General features: G+C 34.2%; 6 protein-coding genes across 13 annotated transcripts; 4 read left to right on the top strand and 2 right to left on the bottom strand.

The window, feature by feature from the left end:
• The first annotated feature begins 135 nt into the window (after positions 1-135).
• Positions 136-11,286, top strand: Dyb (Dystrobrevin). 5 transcript variants are annotated; one of them, XR_014177362.1, is made up of 18 exons: positions 136-290; positions 475-624; positions 767-983; positions 1,948-2,033; positions 2,093-2,244; positions 2,298-2,406; positions 2,467-2,633; positions 2,680-2,810; positions 2,873-2,974; positions 3,027-3,108; positions 3,199-3,249; positions 3,338-3,453; positions 3,542-3,710; positions 3,761-3,939; positions 7,473-7,603; positions 7,653-7,775; positions 8,240-8,335; positions 8,906-9,047. XR_014177362.1 is itself a non-coding variant. In XM_081974472.1 (18 exons), exons 2-18 carry the CDS (start codon positions 480-482, stop codon positions 10,241-10,243), a joined length of 2,355 nt encoding a protein of 784 aa, XP_081830598.1. In that variant the 5' UTR covers positions 136-290; positions 475-479; the 3' UTR covers positions 10,244-11,286. The 5 variants fall into 5 exon arrangements, 4 of the variants coding, with proteins under 4 accessions (XP_081830598.1, XP_081830597.1, XP_081830599.1 ...); XM_081974472.1 differs by lacking the exon at positions 8,240-8,335 and adding an exon at positions 10,112-11,286 and having other exon boundaries at positions 2,686-2,810; positions 8,906-9,174; XM_081974471.1 differs by lacking the exon at positions 8,240-8,335 and adding an exon at positions 10,112-11,286 and having other exon boundaries at positions 8,906-9,174.
• An 817-nt stretch (positions 11,287-12,103) lies between these two features.
• Positions 12,104-12,923, top strand: RpL35 (Ribosomal protein L35). Its single transcript, XM_081974507.1, has 3 exons — positions 12,104-12,239; positions 12,428-12,564; positions 12,663-12,923. The coding sequence occupies exons 1-3, from the start codon at positions 12,237-12,239 to the stop codon at positions 12,892-12,894; spliced, it is 372 nt and encodes a 123-aa protein (XP_081830633.1). The 5' UTR covers positions 12,104-12,236; the 3' UTR covers positions 12,895-12,923.
• Positions 12,924-13,148: 225 nt separating this feature from the next.
• Positions 13,149-14,621, top strand: LOC145725658 (transcription elongation factor S-II-like). 3 transcript variants are annotated; one of them, XM_081974496.1, is made up of 6 exons: positions 13,154-13,320; positions 13,380-13,587; positions 13,703-13,888; positions 13,954-14,113; positions 14,170-14,279; positions 14,330-14,621. In XM_081974496.1, the coding sequence occupies exons 1-6, from the start codon at positions 13,255-13,257 to the stop codon at positions 14,470-14,472; spliced, it is 873 nt and encodes a 290-aa protein (XP_081830622.1). In that variant the 5' UTR covers positions 13,154-13,254; the 3' UTR covers positions 14,473-14,621. The 3 variants fall into 3 exon arrangements, with proteins under 3 accessions (XP_081830623.1, XP_081830622.1, XP_081830621.1); XM_081974495.1 differs by having other exon boundaries at positions 13,155-13,329; XM_081974497.1 differs by lacking the exon at positions 13,703-13,888 and having other exon boundaries at positions 13,149-13,329.
• Positions 14,519-15,990, bottom strand: Pyroxd1 (pyridine nucleotide-disulfide oxidoreductase domain 1). The gene has a single exon (XM_081974489.1). It carries the CDS (start codon positions 15,988-15,990, stop codon positions 14,602-14,604), a length of 1,389 nt encoding a protein of 462 aa, XP_081830615.1. The 3' UTR covers positions 14,519-14,601.
• On the bottom strand, positions 15,990-16,738 carry mRpS18B (mitochondrial ribosomal protein S18B). Its single transcript, XM_081974500.1, has one exon. It carries the CDS (start codon positions 16,542-16,544, stop codon positions 15,990-15,992), a length of 555 nt encoding a protein of 184 aa, XP_081830626.1. The 5' UTR covers positions 16,545-16,738.
• Positions 16,739-16,966: 228 nt separating this feature from the next.
• On the top strand, positions 16,967-22,054 carry LOC145725651 (uncharacterized). Of its 2 annotated transcripts, none has more exons than XM_081974486.1 (8): positions 16,967-17,307; positions 17,572-17,725; positions 17,867-18,252; positions 18,314-18,536; positions 18,585-18,710; positions 18,760-18,941; positions 20,967-21,204; positions 21,255-22,054. In XM_081974486.1, the coding sequence occupies exons 1-8, from the start codon at positions 17,162-17,164 to the stop codon at positions 21,741-21,743; spliced, it is 1,944 nt and encodes a 647-aa protein (XP_081830612.1). In that variant the 5' UTR covers positions 16,967-17,161; the 3' UTR covers positions 21,744-22,054. The 2 variants fall into 2 exon arrangements, with proteins under 2 accessions (XP_081830612.1, XP_081830613.1); XM_081974487.1 differs by lacking the exon at positions 16,967-17,307 and adding an exon at positions 17,338-17,378.
• The last annotated feature ends 1,108 nt before the right edge of the window (positions 22,055-23,162 follow it).

Genomic DNA, 23,162 nt, shown 5'->3' with positions numbered 1-23,162 from the left:
ATATTTCTTTAAATATTAAGATTATTTCCCAAAATGGGACAAGAAACGACTAATAACCGAACGCATTTTGAAATTGCTTTAGGCCGGTTGTGACAAAAGTCAGACGGTAATAGTTTGCAGATGTCAATTTTTTTTGTGTATTTATGACTTTTGACATTTGAGAAAAATAACAGAGACAAGAAAAATGGCGAATATCCAATTTTTTCGATTTTAATGTGCAATTAATTCGGAGTTTGTGTATGAAGTGGGAGTTTTATTGACCCAATTCCAGGCGTCTAAAATAGCTTCAGGTAGGATTTATACGGTTTCATTTATTGGGTTTCCATTAACGTTGAAATAATGCGTAAATTCCGTTTTCTAATCGCCTGCTTAGTTTGATTTGAGATTGTAATAAATTGTTTTTCCTTATTTTTGTTGGATGTCATTCGTTAATTCCGCGATAATTCGTCTGGATTAAGTGGATTCCTGTTACAGTTACAATGCAGGGCCACGAAGCTTTGCCAGGATCTTCGGATCACAGGTTGGCCCTTATTCATGAAATGAGTGCTCACAACTTTGATCTAATTCGTTTTGCTTCTTACCGAACTGCCACAAAACTGAGATTTATACAGAAGAAAGTTAGCTGTAAGTAGCTCTCAGCACAATTTTTGACCACAATTCTGTTGCCTAAAATACACTTTTGATCCCTGACCTACTTTTTAATTACATTTAAATTTATCAACCAAAACTAATAAGAATGTTTCTGATAACTTGAATACAATTTCAGTACATGCAGTGGATATATGGAATGTTATTGAAGCATTTCGAGAACAAGGTTTACATGCTTTGGAACCATCATCTGAACTGAGTGTAGCTCGGCTAGAAACTCTTTTGTGTTCACTGTATCATAGTTTAAATAAAAGAGCCCCACCTACACAACAAGCTCATGTTGATGTGTGTTCCAGTTTGCTTTTAAATTGGTTATTAGCTGCTTATGCCACAGTGTAAGTATGATTTTTTTTAAATTAAAAATATCTTATCAATTAATATGTGCAGGTTTGTTCTTATGATAGCACAGTCAATGATTTACTAGCTTAGTGCACAAATCTCATTTTCTATTATGTAGATAAAACTGAAAATGATATATTATTTTCCAGATTTTAATTTTAGAGAAAATGTAAATTCAGTAACAAATCAATCAGAAAATTTTGTTTTGTTTGTAACTATTTTGATTGATTTCCAATAAACTGTGACTAAAAAATGGTTAACTTCTATCATATTAGCTGCTGTAGAAAACCAACTTTTTTCTATTTCTCTGTTATGGTGTGAATAATTTTTTGGCATTTTCTCTTCTCAGTTTTCTTCTTTGTGGCTTCCTAATGTTGTCCTTACTTGCCAAGTGTATTTTTGGTTACTAGTTAGCAGAAGAAGAACAGAAGTTACCTAAGTATTTTTGTTTGTATGAAAAATGTGTGTATATCACTTGTTTTAAGAAATTTTTAAAACTCTCAAAAACTACTGCATTATCAGACTATGAAGGCTTTCACGGCCGGTCTAAACTGAAATATGAGAGTTATCTGGGCTTACATATCATTTTTAATTGAAAAAAAAGAAACACTAATTTCATGTTCTAAAAGAACTGTACTCTGTACCTACATTACTGTTTATGTTTTAGTGTATTTATGTCAGTTTCCTTATTCAAATAATTGGTATATTATAACGAATTATTTTTCATAAAAAGATAGAAATCTTGATTTACAGAAGTATCAATTTTTCAGAGAAGTATTTATGTTTAGGAGAAGGAAACATTCCTGTTCTATATAAGGTAATTAGAATGCCATAGGGTTAAAGTTATATCAGACTTTTAAAAACAAACCTAAACATATTAATAGAACATCTTTAATTGTGTATAATTGAAGTTAAAGGATTTTAATTGAAAGGTCAATTTGTGTCTGCCATTTTTTTCAGTGATAATGTGGGTAAAATCAGAGTGTTCTCCATTAAAGTTGCACTGGCTACGTTATGTGCTGGTAAATTGATGGATAAACTAAGATGTAAGTCATTTAGTCAACCAGTGTCATTAACTGATACTACTGTGGTACTTATTTTTTAGACGTTTTCTCACAAATATCTGACAGTAATGGTTTATTAATTCAGTGGAGGTTCAATGAGTACCTCCAAGAAGTATTGGCCTTACCAGCTGCTGTATATGAGTCTCCTAGTTTTAGTTATACTGACACTTTAGCCGCATCAATATTCAGTCCTGTAAGATTTAAATACAATTTCTATAGAGGGTTAGTGAAACCATAATATTTTAGAGCAACAAAGTTACTGTTAATGATTTCTTGGATGTTATGATGTCTGATCCATGTCCACCTTGCTTAGTTTGGTTGCCTTTAATGCACCGTATTGCTAGCGTGGAAAATGGTAATAATCATTTTCCTGTCTTATTTACAGTTTTCATTAAAACAGTATTTAAATATCTAGTGGTTCATCCAGTTCAGTGTGACTGTTGCCAAAGGGAAAACTTTACAGGCTTTAGGTATAGGTGTCAGAAATGTCCGCATTACACCTTATGTCAGGATTGTTTCTGGAAAGGTAGAGTGTCAACCCCTCATAACTTGGATCATCAAGTTAAAGAATACGCTTCTTATGTGAGTGACTAGTCTAATTTGATGTAAATAATACTAAAGTGATTAGTTACAGTCACCAAGTAAAACTATAGGACAATCTTTAAGAAAGTCTTTTAGATGTGTCCCAGATAAACAAAGGAACAACTTGCCCCGGTTTCCTGAGCACCCTGAGAAAACTTTGAACTTGTCTCATATAGTGTAAGTTTATTTTATTATTTGATAGTTTGTTGGGAGGTTTGATTTTGTGTGTAATTTTTTAGCCCTCCTTCTCCTATTCCCTCTCATAATGGATTTCCTGATGGACAGTATAGCGCTGGTTATGATGGAATGGGTAGTTTAGACAGTCGGTCTACAGCTAGAAGGTTTGTGTGTTTTTTTTATGATTTGGTTGATTATTACACTTGATTTCTTTAGTTTGGATAGCGCCCGCGATGATGAGCACAGACTGATAGCTCGTTATGCAGCCAAACTTGCTCAAGAAGCACGCGCTGGCATGGTAAGTACCCATTTTGTAGTTTTTTCTGCTGCTTTCAGTTCTGGAATTTAATGTGCTTTAGCCAATATGTGTGTTGTTTGCTTATTTTAGCCTCGCTGTGCTACCTACAGGAAAAATTCCTTGTCTCCTGATGGACTTACCGTAAGTTTGCTTTGCTTCTAGTAAGCTAATATTTGTTAGTTACTTCTTGTATTCTTTGTTATTGTGCTAATGTTAAGCATTCTTTTAGGGCCGTGTTCCTTCAGAAGCTTGTCTAGGAATGGACTCTACTAGGGCCCAAAGAGAGTTGATTAATCAATTAGAGGCGAAAAACAGAGAAATTATGAGAGAGATAGCCAGATTGAGGTGAGTGTTTGTTAAATATGTAAGTAGTATGCTACGTGTAAAAGTTGGTTTGATTGACAAGTCAAGCTGTAAATATTTTAACAATTAGACGTCAACAAGAACTAGAGTCCAGTCACAGCGCCGATAATCCAGTTTTGATGAGTGAGCTGCGAGCTTTGCGTATGCGAAAAGACGAGTTGGAAACTCACTTAATTACTTTGCAAGATTCGCGCCGACAGCTGATGATCCAGTTGGAGGGATTAATGAAGATGCTAAAGGTATTAACGATAAAAGTGTTGCAAACATTATCTGAAACAAATCAAAATAGAATCACCAATCATCGCCACGCAGCACTCCCAATTCCTCCCCAAGGAGCACAAAGTCTCCGCCCCTGCCGCCTGGTGCCGCACCCCCTAGTCAGTCTAACCCAAGGAGCGCCCCACAAACTCCCATGGGTATGCCGCCGTCTTCCAACGTAGGTAATTCTGTTCCTACAGGGATTGAGAGGTGAGAAAACTGATATTTCTTTTGTCTCTAATTTCAGTAAAAAATAAAATATTTTGTCAAATATAATAAGATTAAATAACTTCGTATATACTTTTACTGAAGTAGATAAAATCTTAAAAAATTACCAGTTTAAACGAAATTCAATCTATTATCTCAAGTTATGATTCTAATGTTTAAAATTAAGATACTTCAAGATTTTTACTGTAATGAAATCAAATTTCTATTTTGAGTATTTAATAATTTGAATAGAAAGAAACGCTATTCTCATTTTAAATACATATACAATATTGACTCAAAGGTAATGACTAGATTCCGGATTTCTAGGAATTCTGCTTTTTGTAAATAATAAAAGCAACCAACCTTTGACATCTAATGTGAACGATTTACGCAAAAACACATGATTTGACAAATTTTTTTGCTTCTTTCTTCTTTTTGTGCTAAAAATAAGTTTTTTGTGCTAATTTGCTGCTATTTTTTGTATGGTTTTAAGTTGAGTAGAAGCTTTTAAAACAGTTTAAAAGCTTCTAAAAGTTTGTAGAACCATCTACAAGGTTTCAAATGCTTTAAAAGCAGTCCAGAACCTTCAATGTTCATAAAGTAGTCTAAAAAGATTTCAAAACACTGCAGAAACACCAAAATGCTTCTAAAACAGTCGGAAGCCTTTCAGAACAATCTAGAAGCTTCCAAAAGCTTTTAGAACAGTCTAAAAGAGTCCAAATGCTCTTCAACTAATCCAGATGCTTCCAAGAGATATCAAAACAGTCTAAAAGCTTCAAAAAAATTCTAGAACCGTCTAAGAATTTCTATTCCAGAAACTTCAATATGCTCTTTAAACTGTCCAAAAACATTCCAAATGTCTAAAATCTTTCGTATGCTTCTAAAGCAGTTTAAAAGCTTTAAAAAATTTCTAGAACTCAAAAAAAGTAAAGATATTTGCATTTTACAGATTTTTAATGCTTTTTGCTTCTTTCTTCTTTTTGTGCTTAATTTAGTTTTTTGTGCTTATTTGCTGCTATTTTTTGTATGGTTTTAAGTTGAGTAAAACAGTTTAAAAGCTTCTAAAAGTTTCTAGAACCATCTACAGGGTTTCAAATGCTTTAAAAGCAGTCCAGAACCTTCAATGTTCCTAAAGTAGTCTAAAAAGATTTCAAAACACTGCAGAAACACCAAAATGCTTCTAAAACAGTCGGAAGCCTTTCAAAACAATCTAGAAGCTTCGAAAAGCTTTTAGAACAGTCTAAAAGATTCCAAATGCTCTTCAGCTAGTCCAGATGCTCCCAAGAGATATCAAAACAATCTAAAGGCTTCAAAAAAAATTCTAGAACCATCTAAGAATTTCTATTCCAGAAACTTCAATATGCTCTTTAAGATATGTTCTATATGTTTGTTGAGACGAGTTACTCATTTTTTCTTTGTTTATTGGGTCTTCTGTCTCACACAAAAAAGGTTTGTTGGGAAAATGGAATTTCGCACTATTTTCAACAAAGTTGAAAATAACATTAACCTAGTCGTCCCAACACAAGACCACTGACTTAGGCTCGGTCTTGTTACCTAAAAACGCTGACGTTTCGGTGGAAAATCTACCACCGTCTTCAGAGAATCTAAAAAAGAAAGAACACAACGGCAGAACACAGAAAACAACAACTTAATAAATATTAAACCTGATAATGTTCAATTTGGAACTCTGAGAAGGGTTTTGTCAATAAAAATTGACATAAATTTTGACTTTTGTCATTCCAATAGGAAAGGTTATCTATTGTTGTAGTGAAAGGTGGGTTTTATAATGAAAACAAAATTACAAGAAATTTCAGTTTCGTTTGATATGACCAAGTGTTATCTCCTCCTCTAGAATATTTAACCAAGTTTGGTCAATATTAATAGAGGATGTAGCAACACAGGAGTCATGGTTTAATCTAATATATGCACTTTCTTTTATTTTACGTCTTTTTGAAAAAGTTTCTTTGTCTATGATACTACATTCATTCCATTTGACTCTATGAACATTATCAAACGCGTGTTGGCATATATTAGATTTGTGAAAGTCTCCAGTTCTTAAATAATTTTGGTGTTCTTTAATACGTTTTTTTAAAGGTCTGGAGGTTTCACCAATATAAAATTGATTGCATTCGCAAGGAATTTTATATATCACGTTTCTTGTAGATTCATTTTCATTGTGAGGTTTTGTTTTAGTTAAGTGTGATCTTAATGTGTTTTGAGTTCTAAATATTGTTCTGATGTTATATTTTTTAGCTATTCGTTTGATTTTGTCAGAAATACCTGGAATGTAAGGAATAAAAAGGTCAAAAACATTCCAAATGTCTAAAATCTTTCGTATGCTTCTAAAGCAGTTTAAAAGCTTTAAAAAATTTCTAGAACTCAAAAAAAGTAAAGATATTTGCATTTTACAGATTTTTAATGCTTTTTGCTTCTTTCTTCTTTTTGTGCTTAATTTAGTTTTTTGTGCTTATTTGCTGCTATTTTTTGTATGGTTTTAAGTTGAGTAAAACAGTTTAAAAGTTTCTAGAACCATCTACAGGGTTTCAAATGCTTTAAAAGCAGTCCAGAACCTTCATTGTTCCTAAAGTAGTCTAAAAAGATTTCAAAACACTGCAGAAACACCAAAATGCTTTTAAAACAGTCGGAAGCCTTTCAAAACAATCTAGAAGCTTCGAAAAGCTTTTAGAACAGTCTAAAAGATTCCAAATGCTCTTCAGCTAGTCCAGATGCTCCCAAGAGATATCAAAACAGTCTAAAAGCTTCAAAAAAAATTCTAGAACCATCTAAGAATTTCTATTCCAGAAACTTCAATATGCTCTTTAAACTGTCCAAAAACCTTCCAAATGTCTCTATGTTTAAAATCTTTCTTATGCTTCTAAAGCAGTTTAAAAGCTTTAAAAAAATTCTAGAACTCAAAAAAAGTAAAGATATTTGCATTTTACAGATTTGTATGCAGTTTTGAGGAAAATAATTTTGCTTATTAAGCGCTTTTTTCACGATTTTACTGCTTTTTAATCCGGACTCTACTCATAATACAACAATTTTTCCAGCAATTTAAACAGACCACCACGGTTTTTGCTAGAAGAATCTTAATTTTAAGGTATTGGTGTCACATACAAATGGTTAATAAATTAGTTAACAATGGTCAGTTAAAAATTCAAGAGTGTGTTCTGTAATCCGTTTGAACGTTTTCCATAAATATTTGATAAAAAACTTCTGTGAAAAATAAAAACTTCAATTAAAAGGACATATTTTGATGTTGCGGTATTAACCACATGAGAAAGCCGAGTTTTCTAGTTATTAATATAATATCAGACCCAAGTATCTAGAATATTCTTGACTGGCAAAGTTCAGAGATGTTTATTATAAACATATTCAACATACAATATAAGAGGATCATAATAAGAAGAATATTTGAAGTTTTTAAATATTAAATTAGAGTAGACAAAAATCATTAATTTAGTGTAATCTGCTTGATGAGACAATAGACAGTATCAAATTATTGAGCTGTACTTAAATAAATTAATAATTCACAGAGAAAGGAGAGACGTTCCTTTGGGTTTGGGTCCGCCAGTTGACAGAAGTTTACAAAATGACAGCACTCTAATTGGAGTTGGTGGGGATGTGCGGAACGCTTTTGTTGGGGGAACTAGCAACGTCACCATGGGTATTCACTTTAGTTTATTGCTCTGGCCAGTTTTTGAGTTTTCTTACAGTTTCAGGCTCTAACGGAAACGGCACTCCTGGATCGGTAGGACGTTCTTTAAGAAATGATCTTTTGGTGGCAGCTGATTCCGTAACTAACGCCATGTCAACATTGGTTAGAGAATTAAATTCAGGTACGGATAAAATCGGTTAAATTGGAGTTATTTGTGTCATTTTTGGTTGGAGTTGACCGTATTTATACAGTATTATTTAATGTTTCTTTGGTAGCCAGCACTACTAGCTTGATTACAGTGTTGTTTGATTGATCTGACTAGAAAAAATACTCGAATATTTCGCTTAGCGGTATATACATTTAAACTTGATTCCCTCCTCATTGAATCTATGATATATTTTTATAAATATTTTTACAGTTGTTATTAAGTTGTATTTTTTTAGCCTGTGTAAGTAGAATGTCTTTAGATGTTGATAATATTATTTTTATTAATAAAATAGTCCACTATTTTGTTTTAAATCGATCTGGTTTTACTTCAAAAAAAATTAAACACTTATAAGACAGTTGTTTTTATTGTTTGGTTCAGGTAAGTTTGTGTTTTTTATTTTCGTTTTCTTTATTCAAACACCGACACATTTTGCTTAGAAAACTGGTCTAAACTGTGATAGATTGTCTATATGGAATGCTGCCTGCTTTTCTGAATTGTTGCCTTGTACATTCCAGATCGACGCTAGATTTTCAGTAAGTATCACACAACACTATTTGAAGCATTTTTGAGTTTATTGTATCATTTTCAGCTACTGTTATTGACATCCTAAAAACATTGTTTGTGAAAATTAAGAAAAGAGTTTTGAAATCGAAAAAAAACTTTATCAGTAAGATGAAATTTTCAAAACTGCTTCCTAATATGCAAAGTTTTACTTTTTTCCTATCCATGAGATAAGTTAATTAATGTAAATAGGATCAATTTGGCAAAAAGATTCTGAAGAAATTATTTGAAACTGTGGAACTGGCAAAGGAGGAGAGTTAGATGAGACTTAGAAAAAGTACTAAACTTTTTCAGGGTTTCTTTTCAGTGTCAATATCAGTACCTGGTAATTAAACTTTCATGTAATATCACCCAATGCTTGCCTTTTTCGTAATAGCCACCGCTTGCACCCACATTCCACAAGTTATTTATAGCTTCCTCGTTTCACCTACATACCAAAACTATTTACGACAACCTCCAAACCATCAAAATCTCTTTTCTAACAACTTAGTATCACATCTAAAGCATACAAACTCACTTTTTTCTTGTTTTACAAAAACTAGATTTTGAAGATGACGGCGAAGAAGAATCGGACGGCGGCTGGCAACAGGAATTGCAAAGACGCTACATGCAAGACGCAAATTTCATGGAAGAGCTGCGCGCCCGTCATCCCCCGAGTCCTCCAGAACTGAACCACTTGACCAATCAGGGTTACGCCGCGCAGAACTACGTGCATGGCCAGAATTTCAAAATGCAGAGCATTCATTATCCGGGTGCTCAGAATAACGGCCAATCGACCGAACAACAAGTGCAGGAGTTTTTCGCGCAGCAGGTAGAGGGCGCTTTAACTGGTGACGTCACGCCTAAGTAATGCATGACGTAATTGCGGTTTTTTAGTGCTGGTTGTTTTTTTAATGTATAATTAACTGTAGAAGTTGAAGTAGTGAGTTTTTATTTAATACACTGATTTGTTGTTTTTTCACTCTAATAATATGCTTTTATTAACAAGTTTTTAACAGGTTGGACGAGAAAAACTGCTGTAAGTAGTAATTGTATATGACGGATCGACTTTTTTACCTTTGCGACTGTATACAGGGTGTTACAAATTCGATGCATTAGCATTGCTATCTCAGAAACTATAGTTGATAGAGCTTTAGTTAAATGGAGGCAAAGTTGTGCATTTTATTGCTAAATAATTTAGTACAAAAAAAAAATCAAATTTTTTTGTTACTTCCGGAGATATCCGACCAAAACCAAAAAATTCAAATTTGTATTTTATTTTTTAAACGTCGGAGCTAAAAACTAAAACTATTTTCTTGAAGAGCATAAAAAAGTGCCTCCAGAAGGTACCATTGATTTTCCAAAATAATCAATAATAACATGGTAAAAAAATAAAATAGAAATTTGACTTTTTTGGTTTTTGTCGGATATCTCCGGAAGTAATAAAAAAAAATTGAATTTTTTTTAACTAAATTATTTAGCAATAAAATGCACAACTTTGCCTCCATTTAACTAAAGCTCCATCAAACTATAGTTTCTGAGATAGCAATGCTAATGCATCAAATTTGTAACACCCTAAAATAATTGAACTTAATAGTAAGTAATAAATCAGTTTACAGACTTATAATTAAATTTCTACTTCTTTTATCATCATTTTCTCCGACTATGAAAGCCATACAGCTGATGTACTGGTGCAAGCTATTTCCTTTCTATTAAAAATATTTTATCGTCGCTTTGCTAGTGTAACTAATTGAAATATTTTGTTACAGTTCTCGAGGCAGGATAACCACATCGGTCACAATTCCCAAGAAGACAGGGAAGAATCGAACGAGCATCAAGAGGTGCGAAATAAAGAAACAATCGAATTCGAAGAAGCACTGAAACAATGGTGTAACAGATAAGGAGGTATGTGATGCACAATTTAGCTGTGAATTAAGTCCCCCCTGTCGAAGATTTGGCTTCGTCGTTTGTCGAATAATGACTTTAAAGTCATAAAAATGTATAACATATTAATTATATCATTAGAAGTATACTTTGAAAGTAAGTAATATCAGTGAAAACTAGCCGTATTATGGACAAGGCTGTTTATTGATAATTGCATTAGATTATTCTTCGATGTTTTATCTAACTTTAACCCCATAGAAACAATATGAATTGTCTTCCAAGTTTCCTTTAGTAGTACATTTTTTCTTTACGGTGTGGATTATTTTAGCATATTATTCTATTATGTCCCGGAGAAAGTTTATTTTTTAGTCGGCCTAACTTAAGACGTTAATCATTATTGTTAATAATCTTCGTAAAGTATAAACATTCAAGTAGCGGTAGTGTAATTTCATTAATTTCGACGTTCATCTGCATATCATAACTAGACTATAAAAAACATGCTTTTTTGGCTTAGGAACGAACAATAAGAGTACAACCATTTTCCCATTTATATAAATAATATAAAACCCCATTTCGTTATAGGACGGAAAAATATCAAGGTGTCATATCCATCTCCATTTCGGACCAATATAAGAACCTTAGATAACCTATACGTACTTACTTTAACCATATATTATATTAAACTTTTCTACTTCTATACGTCTTTCTACCTTTTTCCTGTTTTGATTGTACTTTGTACGTATAAAAACCAAGCCACTCCAAGAAAATCCTTCCTTGAAACCATCAATCCATATCTAATCTAGTCAAGAAGGAAAAGTTATATTTTTGTTGCTTATATACATAATGATAGAATTCTAAACTTAAGTTTAATAATTGTAATGACAGTGTTACGAGGTACGTAATTGACTAATTTAAACTTAAATGTACAAAAACTACATATACTTACCTAATTTATTGACTGATTAAACTTGTAGATAATTACGATAATAGCTGTCAAATTGTTGAAGTTTTACATATGTTATACTGTAGATCGGATATAAATGAGGTCATATATTAAAAATGGGTGGCGTTATTTCAATACCTATGTTTGAGTCTAGTTTGTGCATGTTTCTTTAATCTGCGAGTTAATCAGTACTTCATATCCATCAAGAAGTTATTATCTAAATAAAATGTTGTAGAATTGTTCAAAACGGTTCCTGTAGGTACTTTTTAACTGCAATTTCTGTTTATTTTTTGATTTGAAAAACTTAGAATTTGGTCGATTTAGAATTTTTTGTTTTTTTGTTCTTTGAGAGCCTATTTTATGGGGATGCGTGTTTTTCTCCAAAATATTTTTACCCAAAATAAATGCGTCTAAAAAAAAAAACGACCAAATATAATTTGCTCCAAAATAATTGATGGAAATATAAAGCGACCCAAAACTAATTCGATCCACCGTATTTTCTCCCAAAATAATTTGCTCCAAAATCACCTTCAAATGTCTCCGGCGCACAATACCATAAATATGATCGTCATAGAGAAATCGGTTAACAATCGCGCGATCTCCGACTTGATGGTGACGTAAAAATCGTCACCGGCCCAGGCCGATAAGGGCAACATTGCGCTTATATGATTAAGAAATCCATTACTGTTTACCGTCCTTGAGTTAGGTCCTGTCTGTGTCACACGAGATAAGGATAAGGCTACAACAGTATATTGACAAAAAAAAGATAGAAACATAAAAGAGAATCGGTGTTTAAAAAAACCTTGTCAACTGGTAGTGTGCCACAACCTATTATGCAGCAACTGAGGCCATTTGAAGGTGATGGTGTTATGAAAGACAATGGCGTTATTGGCGTTATCGTATATGAATGTGAAAGGTACACATGGCAACATCGCTGAGAAACTGCTTAATGTCTTCTCTACTATTTTTCTTTTCATTGACATTTGACGTAAGTCCCTTCTTTAAACGTCGAAAGGCCAAACTTCACGGCTGAGTTAATTTCTTTACGATTTTTTTCGGACGCCAAAATGGTAGGTTTAATAAATAAATCTGAATTTATCGTAAAATTCCTAGCTCATCACAATTAATTCGTTGTTAAAAAACACATATTTGGTAGTGTAAAGTCGAGTTCAGTAATAATTGTTCTGTTTTGTGTGTGAAATTGTCCACAAATTTGGAGAATTTATTTTTTAGGTTACATTTCTGTTTTCGTTTTTAGGGTAAGGTAAAGTGCTCAGAACTCCGGACCAAGGACAAAAAGGAGCTGACCAAACAGCTCGAAGACTTAAAAAAGGAACTGACAAGTCTCCGCGTAGCTAAAGTTACCGGCGGTGCCCCGTCAAAGCTTTCCAAAATGTAAGTAAAACTTTGCCAGTTTTCGTCTCAAAGTGAACTTGTTTAAGCTAATTTTGCATGTTTTATCAAAAAATAAACCGGTATTTTCCTTATTTCAGTCGTGTTGTAAGGAAAGCTATCGCCCGCGTATACATTGTTATGCACCAAAAGCAAAAGGAGAACTTAAGGAGACTGTACAAAAATAAGAAGTACAAGCCTTTGGACCTGAGACCCAAGAAGACTCGCGCTATTCGTCGTGCCCTTTCATCGCACGAACGGAAGATCAAGACTTCTAAAGAACTCAGGAAGCTGTCTGCCTTCCCACCAAGAAAGTTTGCTTTGAAAGCATAATTTTTAGGTTATTAAATACTTATGTTCTACTTTTTGTTTTTTTTTCTAATTTATCAAGTTCCTATTTTTATGTGGCATTGTGTTTAAAACATTGAGAATCTGGTAATTTTGTTTTCTGTTGGTATTTTAAGTTTCACAAAAATTAGTGATGTTTAAATATAAAAATTTAATATTTGGTTCTGTGGTTATGTTGAAGTAGTCTTCTATCAGTTTTTAAAACAATACCAACAGAAAAAAAATAATATTTTTATCTTATCAATTTGTTTTAAAGGTTGGCAGACCTGGTTAAGCCGAGTTGAGTGATTTTTCATATCCGCAAATTTTACATTCCTTTTTTTAGTAATTAAGGTAAAAGCTAATATGAGTGTCCTAAAAAAAGTTATTGAAATTCAGAAACAGTTGACTAAAATCACTTCTGATAATAGTGTAATCAGTGTAAGTATTTTAACACAGCAGGATTGTTTCTTGTTTACACCATTTTATAGGGGAAAGACATAGTCAAGCTTCTAAAAGAATTGCAAACACTCAAAATTAGTTTGGATATTTTGACGAAAACGGGTATGGGAAAAACGGTAAATACACTAAGACGAGTCAGTAAGCAGGAGAAAGAGGTAGATGTTTTGTGCAAAAAACTAATCAAAGAGTGGAAAAAATTGTTGGATAATGATCAAGACTCGGCTAGTACTAGTAAAGGTATCTATTTTTTACACAAAGTGAATGTATTTCATATAGTTAGTCTTCAAGGGGAATTGCCCCAAACAGCAAAATGCATCTTTTTTTTATTTAAGTATTGATGGACAAATTTAAGGTTTGAAATCACTAAAAGATCAAAATGAAAAGAAACCAAAGGAAAAAAACCACAAAGCTGCTTTACCTTCAACTTCTGCTGGCTTTACTGAATCTGTTGATTCATCATTAGACTCAGTACGGTTAAAATGTAGAGAAATGTTGGCCAAAGCTCTAAAACCCGACAGTGAAGATGACGATTGTAAAAGTATTACTTTACTTTTACTTGATTAGAATGTATTTACTTTACCTATCATATATTATTTTTGTTAGACTGTATGTCTGCTGAAGATTTGGAAGAAGCGATTTTCAGTGAATTTAAAGGGACTGATACAAAGTACAAAAACAGAGTCCGATCGATAATTTCAAATTTAAACGACCCAAAAAACGCATTAAGAACAAAATGCAGGATAGGCGCTTTAACTGCTCAAAGGCAAGTTTTGGGCTACATTTTGTACCACTCTGAAATTTACATTTACGCACTTTTAGACTGGCTAAAATGACTTCGGCGGATATGGCAAACGATGAAGTCAGACAGTTAAAAGAAAAGTATAATCAGGAAGCCCTAAATCGTGCCCAACTGGCAACCAGAGGACAAGGTTATTATTTCTTTATAACTGTGTGCGGGTTAAAGCGTTTTATTCGACAGGTACAAAAACGGACATGTTCAAATGTGACAAGTGCCAGAAGCGCAACTGCACTTACATGCAGTTGCAAACGCTGGCTTCTGATGAACCAATGACCACATTTGTTTGTTGTAATGAATGTGGTAACAGGTGGATGTTTTGTTAAAAAGTTGCATAATCTTTGCATTTCTGGTTGGGACAGGAATTAAAAATTAAACTTTTCTAGAATTATATTACAGCAATATGTGTATATAAAATAGTATTTAAGTAACACTGACCAACTCTAAATATACTACTAGTCAAAATAGTCTTCAATATCAATGTCTGGATTCAATATATCATCACCATAGGGTTCTAAATTAATTTGGTTCAATATAAGGTTTTCACACATCTCTTCCAGGTCAGTGTCTCCAATTAAAATGGCGCCTTGCAACTTATGATCCTCTATAACAAACTTGACATACTCCATTCCTTTGGTTGTTCTTAACAGCACCTCATACTTGTTGTCCAACTTTTGTCCATTGAACAGTCCCAACAAGATCACTTTAAAACCAAACAGTTTGGTGGAGTGAGTGAAGATTTCAAAACAAAAGTCTTGCAACACTTCTTCATTATTTGCAACACCTGCCATGCACTTTGCAGCATAACAACCCATTTGGCGGGCTTGTGTCCAAAGTTTCATTTGGAACCAGTGTTTTGCAAAAGGCCAATTGGCAGTGCATATGTCTCCAGCTGCATAAATTCTGTTTAAATTAGTTTGCATGTATTCATTCACTTTGATTCCACCATCATCTGCAATGTCTAGTGGGTTTGATGTTTGGATGTGGGATCTTGGCATCACTCCTGTAGCTGAAACAATCAAGTCACATGCAACTTTCTGTCCATTGGTAAGGATCACTTCAAGAGTGTTGCTGGACTTTGTCACTGAGGCAATTTCACATTCATAGTGGATGTTCACTTTTCTTTGGGTGTTGGCATTGTTTGCTCCTGAAATAACTAAATTTTTGTACCAATCTGGACCAAGAGCTGCACCAGAATGTGGGGCATTTTCTTCTCTATAACGCATTCTCTTGCTAATTGCTTCACTAGGTTGCTCTTGGCCTTTTTTTAGTGAATCTTGAAAGAACTCAGCTGCCCCTGGATCAACAAAAGTAGCTGAAATATGATTATCTTTAACCACCCAATCAATCTGTATGTTACTTAGTTTGTACACAACTTCAGAAGCAATTCCTCCATTACCAACCACCACAATCTTCTTACTACCTTTCAGTTTTTCAACAAAACATTCCACTGAGTCTGTGTCTCTAATTCCTATAATAAATTCTGGAAACTGTTGGGATTGAGGTATCAACTTAGGCTGCGCCCCCATACATAAGCATAAGTATGCATACTTTATGTTTAAACCACTTTCAGTAGTAATGCAAAAATCATTATCATTAACTTTACTCATTTTTTCATACACTATTTTAATGTTACTGTACTTATCACTAAGTGAACTCCCAAGTGTTTCTTTTACATCAAATGACATAATAGTTTTGGTGATGGCATGCAGGTTGGTGACAGTTTTAATTAAAGCTGATTCACTTAACAAAATAATAGTTTTATCAGGTTGTAAAAATGCCAGAGATTCAGCACAAGACACACCTGCAATTCCACCACCAACTATGACAAAATCAGCCTCCATTACTCTTTAGCCTCTGGGTAGTATTGGGAATAGTCGTATTGACGAAAGGGCACGTCGTAGACTAACAAACCCTGATCATAAGCACGCTTAATGCAAACTTCCAGCCTGGTCTGTTGTTTTCTGCAAAGTCCCGTTTTGTCGTACCCTAAAACACCACCGGTAAACGGCGAAATAAACTGCTGCAGCAGGTTGGTATTCTCTTCGTGGAGCACCAAATATTCGTCGCGGCAAATCGGACAAGGACTACCAGTTGATATTTTCCCCCCACGAATGCAAGTTCTTCTGGTGTGTCTAGGTGGAAGAGTTCCTTTATGGTTTCTTCTGTATGGGACCCAAACTGGTTCGGTGCCGTAGGTTTGTTGGTACGCAGCACTTTTCAAGTAGCGGATGCTCGTCTCCAATGGTACCGGTTCACTGCGGTCTTTCGTGATTTCTCTTGTTGGAACGATAGGGGTTTCGGGTGTTTGTTGGAATAACACGGAAGAAGAGGCAAATTGCCGTTTGAAAATCACTTTAGAGATTACATTACTCAACGAGGAAGCTCGCGCAAACATTGTGAAAAAATAGGCAAGGACGTTTGTTTCCTATTTTTCTAGAAGTGAATGTGAAGTGTGAAGTGTGAGGTTAGGTACAACATAAAAATAACCTAAAAAAACTTATTATTAGGCCCTCCAATGAAATGTCAGAAACAGCTGTTTGAAACTTTTGGAAGGGCAAACACGGCCCCCATTTATGAAATATCAACTGATAGTCTTTAGTAAATCGTTAAATTTAACCTAAAACTCTATCAGTATTCATAAGAAAGTGTGTTTTAATGGCCGTGTTTGTCCTTACAAAATCCAGCAACATTTCACTGGAAGTTTTTAGGTTAGTGTCTAACTTTGATCACGTGACTATAATTAGGACATCTCATACGGTGCTCACGTGACTAAATGTCAAAAAACATTCAACTTGGCAACACAGCAAAGTCAATTGTTTTTATTTATAATCAACAATCATCTTGCCGGTTTTATTTACATTCAAACTACATATTTCATACAAAATTGTTTTAGTCAAAGTACTAATAATAGAGTGAAAATAATTACTTAATTTGAAAACCCAACCGCAATTTCAACTTTTGTAGTCCAGTGAAATTAAATCAACAAGAAATGACATGATTTCCTGATCAAATATGAGTTCAAAGTGGCTTTTCCGGATGTTTACCCTAACACTGCGAAGAAAAATCCTTTTGGTTCTTGTTTTAGCTGTGTTGCTATCAGTTTTACTGATATGGCCCCACTACACTTTGATCAACGATGTCGACCGTAAATTACGTTTGTAAGTCACAACTCTCAATACAACCTTAGCTATTAGCCCACACATATGTATTTATTTAAGCACCTTTGCAGGTTGGTGAATTCCTCATACATTTTAACTCTTGTTTTGCTATGTTGTCTAGGAAAATTAGTATTATTTCTTAAGTTCTCCTAATTTTTTGATCATCAATATATTTAAATTAATGTTAAAGTAAGGTGACAAACACTCTTTAGTCTTGTAGAGAAAAACTTCTAAAAATTCTATGTTAAATCATTTTTTTTTTAGACAAAAGATTGATATGCTAATCAAAGAACAGGGCAGTTTTCTAGCATGCAAGCAACCTCAACTTCCAATTGACAACCCAGAAATAATGAAATTTGTTAAAGATGTACCTCATATTAATTGTTCGAAAGCTGGCATTGATTGGGTTAAATGTCAAGTGAGTTGAATAAGCACTATAATGACATTTGGGTAGCTCAGCACACTGGATAGTCTGTGATTGGTCAAAGAAAGCTTGCTGCTTTTTCTTGACCAATCACAAACTACCATAAAATTTTACATCAAAATTTATACATATCAGGGATCTGAATGTGTTATTCAAGAGGAAGCCAGACGCAAATTTGGACCAATCAAATGCTCCTTCACCGATATAATGCGTATTGATGACTTTGAATTGTCTGACGGCGAGACGACTACCTCTACAGAGTATTATAAGCTGGAAAAAAGCGACGTTGTCAGAGCGTCTTGTCAGTCAGCTGATCACAAATGGTCAGCCACTTTAACGGGTATTAGGCTGGATAATGACATTTGGGATAAATCAAGTTGGGAAGAAATGAGGGATACAGCTTTAAAGATGAATGTGTTGATGTTTGGGTATGATTCACTGTCAAAGAATGCTTTTATCAGGAAGTTACCAAAGACTTACCAGTATTTAACTAAGAAATTAGGTGCTGTGATACTAGAAGGGTGAGAAAATTATCATATAACCCAAAAGTTAATTTTTTGGAGTTTATTAATCTAATTTTAGATATAACATAGTAGGTGATGGAACACCTCAAGCTTTAATACCACTTTTGACCGGCAAAACCGAGTTGGAACTGCCCGACACTAGAAAACGTTTACAAAACACCCACTACGTTAATTCCTACCCTTTTATATGGAACGAATTTAAAAAGTCGGGGTACGTAACCGCCTTCTTTGAAGACGTTCCCAATATCGGAACGTTTACCTATCGACTAAACGGATTTAAGGTAATCAATCATCAGCGCAATATTAGAGAGTTACTATTCCGATTCCAGGAAGCTCCAACAGATCACTATATGAGGCCTTACTATTTAGCTAATTTAGGGGAGCAAAGTAAGTGGCCAAAACTGTGTACTGGCGACTCTCCCCGCCATAAAGTCATGCTAAACATGATTAAAGATGTAAGAAGAGTAATTGTAACTTGACTTAAACTAAGAGAGTTTTAATTAGTTTTTTAGTGTGTACCAAACTAAACCCAAATTTTTATTTGCGTTTCATGGGGAGCTGTCTCACGACGATTATAATTTGATAGGAGTTGCCGATGATGATACTCTGACTATGCTAAGTGAATTGGACAATTCTGGCGCTTTGAATAATACACTTTTGATTTTAATGGCGGATCATGGTCACAGGTAATTTTATTTCAGTGACGTAATAATTGTCTTTTTGAGCGACATGGAAATTTGACGTGTGTTATTTACGAATCTTTAAATTCGCGAATGGTTTGGAGCCACACAAGGACCATAAACAGAAAAATAGTTGCCAAAATTGCACTTTTTGTAAAAATAGCATATTTTGTGACACCCGTTGCTTTGACCATAAATTACTCCCGTACTTAACAAGATACGTCAAAATGTCATAGAAAACAAAAGATAGATCAGATTTCAAGGTTTCCAAAAATATCCCCACATGAGTTGATTGATAACTCCGTTTGGACGCTAGAGGGCGTTAAAATTATTTTACCATAAAATCACATATTTTGTGACACTAGTTGTTTTGACCCTAAATTACTCCCGTACTTGACAAGATACGTCAAAATGTCATAGAAAACAAAAGATAGATCAGATTTCAAGGTTTCCAAAAATATCCCCACATGAGTTGATTGATAACTCCGTTTGGACGCTAGAGGGCGTTAAAATTCATTTACCATAAAATCACATATTATATGTAAATATTTTTTAGTCAGATTTCATGTATCTGTTAATCCGGCCGAGTTCCTGGCAAAGAAATGGTAAAAATGTTAAATTTTAGGTCCAACTCTGTTAGTTTTTGAGATATCAAAAAACCGACTGCACCAGTGTCTTTTCCGGGAAATTTTAACATAAAATGACACCGAGACGTCAACTGTAACTTGACAATAAAGTTGTATTTTTTGACGGTTCCAGGCCGCCATTTTGAATCTTCTATCAAAATATTGACTTGCACCTCATTCTGAAGGAAATTTAACGTAGTTTCGAGAAATGAGAGACAAAATAGCGTTCCAGGCTTCCATTTTGAATTCCCTGTCAAAATATCGACTTGCACCTCATTGTAAAGGAAATTTCACGTAGTTTCAAGAAATGACAGACAAAATGGCATCGCAGGCCGCCATTTTGAATTTTCTGTCAAAATATTGACTTGCAACTCATTCTGAAGGGAATTTCACGTAGTTTCAAGAAATGACAGACAGAATGGCACTGCAGGCCGCCATTTTGAATTTTCTGTCAAAATATTGACTTGCACCTCATTTTAAAGGAAATTTAACGTAGTTTCAAGAAATGAGAGACAAAATGGCGTTCCAGGCCTTCATTTTGAACTTCCTGTCAAAATATTGGCTTGCACCTCATTGTAAAGGAAATTTCACGTAGTTTCAAGAAATGACAGACAGAATGGCATTGCAGGACGCCATTTTGAATTTTCTGTCAAAATATTGACTTGCACCTCATTTTAAAAATGAAAATTTTTAAATTTTGAAAATTGTTTTTGACTGCCTTGACAGCTTCAGGTTAATGGTAGAAATGTGACGTGAACTGTCATTTACCAAAACGTAATTACCATAATTTCAAGGTCTCTCAGGAAACCGTGCCAATTAGAGCAGATTCGTAATCCCCAGTTTGAAATTAGTTGAAAAAGTCATTTTGATGGAGCAAAATCCTAGTAGGGCCAAAAATTCTAAATTTGAGTTGAAATTTCGTGCACTTTTCCAAAAAATCGCCCATAACTTGCTTATTTGAAAAATTTGTGTATAGACGCACCTTACGATAAAAGAAAGCTAATGAATAGGAGCTATATCATGGACTATACTAAAGCTATACTAAATTGTACCGTTTGTCCGCTAGAGGTCGTTAAAGTTGACTCTAGTTTTTCCTGATAGGTCGTAAATTTTTACCACAAACGTACCTCGTTTGTACCTTTTTCTGTACCATGTACGATCTTAAAAATTAAAATTTTTCCTTCTCAACTTTTTTGTGAAAAAATTTTGAATTTTGAAAATTACCTTTTTTTGCCTAAATACCTTCAAGTATTATTAAGACAACATATGCCTGGTTCAACATAAGCAAAGCTTTTTAAATCGTCGGGAAAAACGCTGAATCGGACAACCACAAAATATAAAAAAAAATCTTCAGAACTAATCTAAGACAGAAGTGAAATGCACTATATTTGCAATAATGTTGTAGATTTGCTGATGTCCGTAATACGATACAAGGCAAACAAGAAGAACGTCTTCCGTTTTTTTCATTCACACTACCCAAGTGGTTCCAAGATAAATACCCTAATGACTATTTAAACTTGAAAGGAAACTCTCATATGCTGACTACACCTTTTGATATTCACCGCACTCTTCAACATACTTTGAACTTTGAGTATACCGCCTACGCTGATATTCGGCAAAGGGCTGTTTCTTTGTTTTCTCAGGTAAAACTTGTTAAATTGTTAGCTATTTAGCGTGAATCATTCTTTGACAGATTCCTAGTGAACGATCGTGTAGTCACGCCTACATTGAACCGCATTGGTGCGCGTGCTTAGACTGGGAGAACCTGACTCTTAACCAGCCAATCACGAACCGGTTGAGTACAACTCTAGTAAACACCATTAACCGCTTCACTTCCACTCGTAGAAGTATTTGTGCGCCTTTAGCACTTTCGAAAGTTTTTTGGGTAATGAAGATGTCACCCAATAAAAATCTACTTAAATTCAACAGGAACGCTGACATTGACGGTTTCGTTGCCGATTTGTCCGCCGATCTGGAAGTTAAATCGGATTTATATCAAATCAAGGTAGCTCTAGTTCCGGGCGATTCGATATTTGAAGCGTCGATACGGCATTTTAAAGGTAACGACTCTGTAGAGTTGAAAATGTCGGACGTGAGTCGAATTAATATGTACAGATCGCAAGCGCAGTGCGTTGAAAGTAAATATCCTCATCTTAGAAAGTATTGTTATTGTATTGTTTAGTTTCAAGTTAATCACAAATGCTAGTCAAATGTAAATTTTTAGATTGCTTCAGCCAAATATTTAGTATTAGAATTAGAATTAGAGGTTTTTGATATTGACAGAATCTCAATAAGAAACTACTTTGTATTAAAAAGTACTTATAATTAGAAAATAGAAATAGTTTTGCATCACAATTAACATTCATATATGATTAATTAATAATCAAAATCACACTGATTTGTTTCAAAAGTATTAGAACACAAAAATGTGAAATTAGTTGGACTGATTTTATATTGTTTTTGAATTGGAAATAAATTTTTATGTTTTTCTTATTTGCTTATAATACTTCTCCAAGCAAAGTTTGTTTCAGGTGTTTTTTGAAAAAAGTGTTTTCAGACGTTGAACTGTCTGGAAGCAGTTTTTTCACAATTTTTTCAGGAGGTTAAAGCAATTTTTGACCTTAAATATCTCAGGAACAAACGGGTAATGAAAAAAAACTATTATGTTGACAAAAAACCGTGTGACAAATCGATATTCTTTGGAGTTTTCTGGGATTAGAAGATGACAAACAACAAAGGAAAATAAGATAACTCGGGTAAAATGTTTTGAATGTGACCTTTGTCATTGATTTTCTCTATACAGACATGATAATATGATAATAAGTGAGATATATTATTATAAATTAATGTGCTAGACAAGGATGAAGGCTAATTTTGCAATGTATTATTAGGTCTGTTCGTAGAGAGGATCCAAGGATATTAAACAGTACAGGATTGCTCGATCGGCCGATTTTGTTTCCCGGCGGCGAATGAATTCTGACGTCACAGTGGGCCTTCGGGTGCACAATACGCTAAATATTCGCCCGAGATGCTATGTACGAGATCATATTCGTGAATGATCGACTGCAATCGCGCATCGCGCAAAACAATCGCGCAAACGCGAGAGACCCATGGTGACGTAAAAATCGTCACCGGCCCGAGCCGATACCGGCAAGATTGCGCTTATGGGATTAAGCACTCCTGTACTGTTTACCGTCCTTGGAGAGAATCTCCAACTAGTAATCAGAGAAATAGATACATTCATTGGACCTGACCTAATGAACCACCGCCTACTATACTAGAAAGCCTAGAAGGTGCTTGTCAAAAATTCCAATATGGCGGGAATTGTGGTGACAGTTTGTGTTGTGGAAATTGAGTTTTTTGAGGATTAGATCAATTTTTTTCATAAGCCGTTCATAAGTTTTTCAAGCCACATTGTAACAGCAATTCAGGAAAAAACCAACCCTGTCAGTTTTTTACTTTACAAAAAACCAGATCTAACTCAACAGTGGTTGAACACTTTGAAGTGGGATGATTTTACTCTAACACTATACTCAATGGTAGGTATAAGAGCTTTCTAGTACAGTAAACTTATTAGATACTTGTTACATGTACAGGTATG

Source organism: Ips typographus, linkage group LG2, assembly GCF_016097725.1.
Source record: "Ips typographus isolate SLU linkage group LG2, UJ_Ityp_2.0, whole genome shotgun sequence".
In the NCBI taxonomy this organism is placed as follows: domain Eukaryota; kingdom Metazoa; phylum Arthropoda; class Insecta; order Coleoptera; family Curculionidae; genus Ips; species Ips typographus.
This window is presented reverse-complemented; position numbering and strand designations above follow the sequence as displayed.

What these genes read in the sequence shown, in the direction of transcription:
- Pyroxd1 (XM_081974489.1), bottom strand. Translation starts at nt 15,990, where the DNA reads ATGGAGGCTGATTTTGTCATAGTTGGTGGTGGAATTGCAGGTGTGTCT.
- Dyb (XM_081974471.1), top strand. Translation starts at nt 480, where the DNA reads ATGCAGGGCCACGAAGCTTTGCCAGGATCTTCGGATCACAGGTTGGCC. An exon ending in TATTGCTAGCGTGGAAAATG is followed by an intron (nt 2,407 to 2,466) that starts GTAATAATCATT and finishes TTAAATATCTAG; the next exon opens with TGGTTCATCCAGTTCAGTGT. An exon ending in AGGAGTTTTTCGCGCAGCAG is followed by an intron (nt 9,175 to 10,111) that starts GTAGAGGGCGCT and finishes ATTTTGTTACAG; the next exon opens with TTCTCGAGGCAGGATAACCA.
- mRpS18B (XM_081974500.1), bottom strand. Translation starts at nt 16,544, where the DNA reads ATGTTTGCGCGAGCTTCCTCGTTGAGTAATGTAATCTCTAAAGTGATT.
- LOC145725651 (XM_081974486.1), top strand. Translation starts at nt 17,162, where the DNA reads ATGAGTTCAAAGTGGCTTTTCCGGATGTTTACCCTAACACTGCGAAGA. An exon ending in TTGATTGGGTTAAATGTCAA is followed by an intron (nt 17,726 to 17,866) that starts GTGAGTTGAATA and finishes TATACATATCAG; the next exon opens with GGATCTGAATGTGTTATTCA. An exon ending in GGTGCTGTGATACTAGAAGG is followed by an intron (nt 18,253 to 18,313) that starts GTGAGAAAATTA and finishes ATCTAATTTTAG; the next exon opens with ATATAACATAGTAGGTGATG.
- LOC145725658 (XM_081974495.1), top strand. Translation starts at nt 13,255, where the DNA reads ATGAGTGTCCTAAAAAAAGTTATTGAAATTCAGAAACAGTTGACTAAA. An exon ending in CTCGGCTAGTACTAGTAAAG is followed by an intron (nt 13,588 to 13,702) that starts GTATCTATTTTT and finishes GACAAATTTAAG; the next exon opens with GTTTGAAATCACTAAAAGAT. An exon ending in TGAAGATGACGATTGTAAAA is followed by an intron (nt 13,889 to 13,953) that starts GTATTACTTTAC and finishes TATTTTTGTTAG; the next exon opens with ACTGTATGTCTGCTGAAGAT.
- RpL35 (XM_081974507.1), top strand. An exon ending in CCGTCAAAGCTTTCCAAAAT is followed by an intron (nt 12,565 to 12,662) that starts GTAAGTAAAACT and finishes TCCTTATTTCAG; the next exon opens with TCGTGTTGTAAGGAAAGCTA.